At 36.9% G+C, this 7336-nt stretch overlaps 1 protein-coding gene across 1 annotated transcript; it reads left to right on the top strand.

Annotated features, from left to right (window-relative positions):
- Positions 1 to 1060: 1060 nt before the first annotated feature.
- Positions 1061 to 5907, top strand: LOC135696215 (small nuclear ribonucleoprotein G). Its single transcript, XM_065215524.2, has 4 exons — positions 1061 to 1199; positions 4185 to 4207; positions 4836 to 4960; positions 5654 to 5907. The coding sequence occupies exons 1-4, from the start codon at positions 1168 to 1170 to the stop codon at positions 5702 to 5704; spliced, it is 231 nt and encodes a 76-aa protein (XP_065071596.1). The 5' UTR covers positions 1061 to 1167; the 3' UTR covers positions 5705 to 5907.
- The last annotated feature ends 1429 nt before the right edge of the window (positions 5908 to 7336 follow it).

The following is a 7336-nucleotide window of genomic DNA, read 5'->3' on the forward strand; positions in this document are numbered from 1 at the left end:
AAGACAATAGTCTTTTGTTCTAAAACAATGGACAAATGTGACGTCATCTTAACAAAACTGTAGGCTTGTCACCCCCAATATCTGGCCAAGTGTGCGCCACTGTGGGGAGATGATAGACAAGTATCTGGTTGTCTCATAAATTTTGTCCAAGATCGTAGATGGGTTTCGGAGTCTTTATCTTTGCAAAGAAAATAAGTTTCCTGCCACTGTCTTCCCCCTCTGGCAAGTCCAGTGCGTTGCGCTTTGTCCCTATTAGCTATATGACGGTTCATGTTCAACTTTTCTCTTGAAATTGCATGTCTTTTGGTGTTGGCCTCAATGAAATTGTAGAGCCCTTGAACAACACTAAGCCCATTTCTCATTGACTCACTTTCTGCAAGATTCAACTAATGGCAAAGGCAGTGGACATAGATGCTTAGCGAAGAACAGTCTTCCATTCGCTTTGCCAAGCCCTCAGCTTTGCGGCTCGTTTTAGACCGTCGAAGCATTTGCCAAGAAGTTTCTACATACGCTTTTCTACATAAGCCAAATTTGTACAATTGCTGAAGACTGAGTTTTGTAAAATTTAGCAAAAACTTCCTTTCGGACACCATTCAGTGTAAAAATGACACAAACTGATATTTGTTTGCTTTGACGAAAGACAGATGTTTCATCAATTATGACAGTATTACAGCCGCTTTCTTTTACTTCTTCAACAATCTTTTCAAGCACTTATTGGGCTGTTGCTGTTCTTATCGCTTTGTTATGTTTTTTCACCCTATAGATTTTTACCATATTCCATTGATTCCGAAAGCGCTTACTATTACGACCGCTTGATTTTTTTCATCTCAGGATTCTTAAACATGTTCAAAATGTAGTTTTTCTTATACTTTTTGTTTTTTGAGAAGGCTCCTGCCCGAATTTTGCCCGAAAAAACCAGCTGCCCGAATCTAGGGACGGGGGGCTGGGGGGCTGAAGCCGTACGCCTATGCGAGCAGCCTGCTATCGCGACCTTTTCTCTATTCATACAGTTGAAAGTAAATATCGTATGCTTCGAATAGCCTCCTATTGACTGAAACTTTCAAAACGAGGCAGGAAAGAAAAGGATCGTGCAAGGGCCTAATCTACGCAAGTAAAGCGTTTGCGCAAGTGGAGGAATTAAAATATTAGAATCCGATTCAATCCAAAATGAGCAAAGCCCATCCACCAGAGCTTAAAAGGTAAACTGAAATTTAGCTACAAGTCAACCAGCTAAGTTGTATATGTTTATTATGGATGGACCTCAACTTACGTTATTGCACTATATAGAATTACATGCAGCATATAACTTATTTTTTTGCAATATTTCTTAACTTCCTCCTCAGGTGAAGCATGCTTTATAGTGGGTTTGTTCTTAAACAATATGAATTGAAAATATGCCTATCTAATATTTCATTTTCGACTAGACATAGCCTCGAAGGCTCACTAGAACTACTGAAGGGTGAAGTCAGCATGAATCGCCATCAAAAGTATTCAAGTAGGCTAAAACATTGGAGCATCCAGAAATATCTATATATAACGTAATTTCCATCTGTTTCGTCTGTTGGCAACACAGGGCCGTCAGAACCAGGGGGACGGGGTGGACTGTAATACATTTCCCTTATGACCGTGTATTGGTGAGAAACACAATGAGCAACCCCCCCCCCCCTCAATGTGAATTTTGTTCTGACAGCACTGGTGTATGGGAAGTACACACCTGAGATATATTTTCCTGCAAACCTGGTAAAGGGTGTGCAGTCTTCGCCATAAGGAAATCACCATGTGTGTGGTAAACCACAGGCATTATTTCTCTCATGCCTGCGATTGACACTGTTACATATCTGGCTATTTCAGACCCCATTTACACTTTCCTGTTCAAAAACCGTGATAGTACAAAATTTGTTTGCTTTCGTAGCAGGGTCAAAACTATTCCGGATAGAGGGAAATTGTCTCAGTTCTAGAGTGCTAGTGTAACAAAATAGAGAACAACAATCGTTTTGTCACAGTTTCAAACTTGCACAGAACAGTGTAAATGGGGTCTTGAATACAGTAGCCTCGTGGCCAATGAATTCTAGCGGGGCCCAGAAAAAAAATTTCCCGACAAAATTTCTTTTATTTATTTTGATCAAATAGGAGCATTTCATGTTAGTGTAAAGAGTGGGGGAGGGAGAAAAACTTTTGCCTTGGCTGGAAAGATATTTGGAATGCACTTTTATTATGTCCCTATTTATTTGTACCTACTGTGCATGTTTATGAGACCTATAGATCGGTAGATAAGGACAAGAGTAGAAATAGTTACTACCCAAGGCGGCACCATCTTTGCCACCAAAAGGGAAAATTTGTTATCTTAATACTTAAAGTATTGACAGAAATTTGCATTCTTATTAGCAAAATTTGTTATAAAATCTTATTCTTAAAATGAATATCCACTGGCAGAAAGCGATGGTATTGATCAACTTCCCTGTTCTTGATTCCAAATGTTTTACCTCATGCAACATAACTGCATAATATTCAAATTTGGGAAAAATTTTCAGGTCTTGAATATTGACAATTTTCATAACTAAATTTGGCCCTTTAACATTCAGATTTTAAACAAAATCCGGGCAGCAAAACACTCTATGGTAGAAATCTGTAAATCCTGAGAAATTATTTTGTTTTTGTGGAAATCTAGTTTATATATATATATTTTCTTTTCAAAAGTGAATTGTTCCTAGACAAAGCGGAAAGTATTTTAGTCCAAGTATATAATTTATGTTGCTACAAGGTTCGTTTTACTTCTCCTTTTTTCTCACAGCTTAAGTTTAAGAATTTTCTGACATAACAATGATTTTTCTGAAAACCGTTGTCAATGTGCAGCAAAGTTCTGTCATATTAGTCTGTGAAGCTAAGTTTTTGATTTACAGAGAGCCAGAGAGTGCTTGAGTGTTTCTGCTGCGTATGTTCCAAGAACATTCGACATTACAGGACAACTATATTAAATTGATTGATTATTCTTATTCGTCCCCTACCAACGGCGTCAATGACAAAAATCTACTTCTTTTGAGCGATTTTATCGATATTTACCGATCATGGCGAAAAAGGGAAGCCAGACGTTTTGATCACTACCTTCCATGTTTCTGGGGAATTTGAACAAAGCAAAGCAATAAATATGTTTAACTCGATCAACGCATCCCAAAATAGGCACTATTGAAAGAATGAACTGATGTTACTCAGCTTATGAAAAACAAAGCTTCCAATAGATCAAAGATAAAAAACAATGGTCAAATATACAACTCACGTGTGCAATCAATTGCTTGCATGGTGGGGGCATGCATGTGCCAATGAATGCGCATGCGATTGCATGCATTAAACGATGAAAGATGGGTGTGGCATTTTGAGATCTGGGCATGATATGGATGCCAGTCCAGGGCAGCAAAGTGGCTATTTTTCATCTTTTGTTCTGGTTTAGTCAGGCCTGGCGGTTTGAGGCAAGCAATAACCATGCTCACCTTCGAGCTCCTCTGGGAAGCTTGTGATATCAAAAAACATCTTTGGTGAGCTGTGAATTGCTCTCCAAAACAGGACATAAAGGAAAAATCGCTCCCCTAAAATTTCCATTCATTTGCCCTTTTCCTATTCAGAGAACTCTAAAAAATTTACAAGGGTTGATTGGTTTTTTTTGTAACAGTGATTTCTCCCATCATTGCATTTTGTGCAATCACTTTTTCCCCCTTGTCATGATTGTCACAAACTTCAATCTATCTTAAAAAGGATAGTGAAGCAAAAGTTACATTTGCAGAGCTTAGAACCTATCAGTCTTATTAAAACAGGCATATTCTTGGTAGGAAAGTCAAAGAAATTGGTAAGAATTGTCAATTGGGGGGATAGAATAAAACAGCAGGTCCATTCTAGTATTGGAAACAAAACGCTCCCAAAAAGTGAACAGCCTACTCGGTCTTGCAGATCAAAAATAGCAACTAAAACATGCAATTCCACTATCGAGCAGCATTTACTGAAAAACTGGGATTGCGTGAAAAACTATAATGGAGACATGTTTCAGATTATTGGTAGAACCCAAAAGTCATTCCATCTAGTAGTTTTGGAATCCATATTTGATCATCATCCAAATGCTTTGTGGAAGAAGATTACCAGTTCCTTCTACTGCTGGATTTTTAGTGCTGTATTGACAACTGAATTTCTTTTTATAGGTATATGGACAAGCGATTAACATGTAAGTATTAAATAATTTCCTACTTTTAACATTTCTGCTCACCATGTCTATACTTGGAAACAAAAGTACGGATCATCAAAGGCTAGATTGTTTAAGGGACAGCAATCAATTTCCATCAAAAATTATACTTAAGGTCAAGTGGCATATTGAGCCCAATGTTTTTGTTAGTTCTATAGATCCTTTGAGTAGAAAGACCTATTGAAATAAAAAGCATTTTCGAAAAATTAACATGAAGACTAGTAAATTGTTTATGTTGCTTTTTTATTAGAATTTTTTCCCAGAGGCCATACTGCTAGAAGAAGAGTTTTTGTCAATGCTCCATATTATGATACTCATGTTCACCATTTTAACTCAACTAACTACAAAACTACTAACTCGTGTGAACATGCATGAAAAGCTTAGTGTAAGATCAACTGTGAAATAACAACAATGAGGATTCACACTTCATGTGAAAAAGAACTAAGTTGTTGATAGCATAGCGGAAGATTGTTTGTCTTAACATTTTTGTACCATATGTTTTGTTTTTCGCAAAGCTGTGTAAAGATTTTGAGTAAATGTTTCAATCTATGACCTTCTTGGTCTATAGTTCTAAACCTAGTTTGTTTCATAAGTTTATCAAACCTTATAGTAAAGCTGAATGGTCACAGACAAGTGCAGGGCATACTTCGAGGTTTTGATCCATTCATGAATCTGGTTATGGATGAGGCTGTAGAGTTGGCATCAACTGGGGAACATAATAACATTGGGATGGTGGTATGTTTTCTAGTATTCAAATAGATTTTTGTTAGGAAAAGGGTTTTGTTGCAATAAATATCTGAAAGTTCTATCAGCAAAATATATCTGGTTTCGACATTTACCTTCTTGCTGTCAGGGAAATTGTGCCTAGAATACTTGGTTGTCAGGCTCGCATGTCAATTTGATTATCTACTATATGTCTTGCAGCTACTCAAGCCAGGTATTTTAAGATATTTATATCTTCACCAACAATTTTATAGCAATCAAGAATTTAGAGAATCAGGCTTAAGAATCCTATAGAAGATTGATGCACAGTATGGTGGTAAAAGTAAACTGTAAACTGGCAGAAACATTGTGTTATTTTAGTCTCAATAGCTTTTGACATCTGCTTCATATACTTTATCAACAGTTTTTCAAGTTTTGAAGGCATTGAGTCATTGTAAATAGGCCTTCTCTATAGGGGGTCTTTTGGTTTGGGCGTGATTGCTGTGGTTTCATGTGGTATCGGCATCCATTGTTGACAACTTGATTTTGATGGAAACTGTTTTGTTAATCACCACTGCGAGGTGAATTCATGTGACCAGTTCCAGATCTACCAAAAGCATTGCAGCAAGAACGTTCAGTTATACTCTCTCCTTTTATCATGACTCAATGCCTTTAAAGCTATATTTGAACACGTTTTTTCATTATTTTTCCAATGGTTGATTTCAGGTAATACGTGGTAACAGTGTTGTTTTAATGGAGGCATTAGACAGGGTATAGAAGACTCATTAGAAGAAGGACAATCCAAAGATGTGGATCAGCTTCTATGCTACACTCAAGCCACATTGCTAATTTGCCATGTTTCCATATGAAGGAGAAAGGACAGAGCCTGTTTCGACTCGCTATGAACCTTGAACACCTGAGAAATTTCAGTATTCCATTAATTGTAATTCTTCTGATATTTCTTAGACCTTTTTACAGCATCTGTACATTCTAGTTTTTGTGTTATATACTGTAGGGTTGTATCACCACATAGTAAAATTGATTAGATTGCTAAACAGACACTTGAAGATCCTCTTCAAACAATGGCTTTTGTTTGTCATATTTAGTTGTTCAGACCCAGAACATATAAGAAAAGTGAATTCTAGATGAAGTTACCGGTTTTTTGATTTTATTATTATCCAGATTATTTTAAGGTCGCCTTTACAAGAACAAAGTTTCAAATGAAAAAGTTTTTTCCTATGCATCGAAAATACAAGCATGAAAATGGCTTTGAAAAAAGCAAACATTTTACAACATATTGGCTAAAAGTTTATTCGTCTGACACTCCTTAGAGCATAAAACGTCAATCCTCGTCTTGTTTACAGCACTAGGAGAGCCCTTCCATCCATTCAAAAGGATTGCATTCCTACCAACAAAAAAAGTTCTGTTGTTTATTAATAAGTGCCAGTGTGATTCTGGCTACGCAGGACGCACAACCCAAAGATTGGGGGATAGGATAAAACAACTTTCAAACTGTTTTCAAACTTTCAAAACAACAACTGTTTGCTTTTTCAAAGTCATTTTCAAGTTCTGTACCGCCAAAAACTGTTCAAATGCAAGCATGTTAAAACAATTTGAGAGTTGAATCATTTGAAAACGCAATGATTTTTGAAAATTTATAATTTCCTTTTGGACGCTTAACATTTAATTTGTTTTAATTAAGAAGAAAACGCAAGTTTTTGAAGATGTATGTGTGTAGATTTGACTGAGACCTGTTTACTGTACACAATATCATACCCATGGCCCAGGGATGTGGTGCTATTTGGGCTCAATCTCCATTATCAATGCTAGGAGGGACGCCCATTACTACTTACACCATACTCTTTTTTGCAACCTTTTGCACTTGTCCCAAAGATTCACCTTACGTTTCTTCGGTACCTTCATTTTGCTCAGAGCAAGGTCTGCATAAATATGACAGCAAAGCAAGTAAAGATACCTGTTTGTTGTTTTTCTGATTAAACATCAGCTTGAGCAAACATCCACAGGCCAGAAAAAAATGCTATTATGGTAAAAATTTAAGTTGACCTGAAAATGGAATACTCTCTTATGATCTTCAAATTCAGTTCAGCAGAGTTTAAGTGTTACACTTTGGAGGTCTAAAGATAAGATATTCCTAGATATTCCAACAAAGTAGAAAACATCCCAATAAATGTTGTTCTCTAGGGGCTAGCCTCTACCACTGCACTCATGTGTGAGATTGTTGATCGATTGATTGGTGGTCACTTTATGGTTTAGGCTGGAGGGTTGAGAGGGGGATTAGGAGAGGTAAAAGGTTCTGGGATTGTGCTGCGATGGGGCTGTATCAGATTGTTACCATGACTTGTTTTGTTCAACACAAAAGTATTATTATTTGAATGCCTGTAAATTGAG

The sequence above is a fragment of the Rhopilema esculentum genome, chromosome 14 (genome assembly GCF_057945365.1).
Source record: "Rhopilema esculentum isolate cy_ngs chromosome 14, ASM5794536v1, whole genome shotgun sequence".
NCBI classification, from domain to species: Eukaryota; Metazoa; Cnidaria; class Scyphozoa; order Rhizostomeae; family Rhizostomatidae; genus Rhopilema; species Rhopilema esculentum.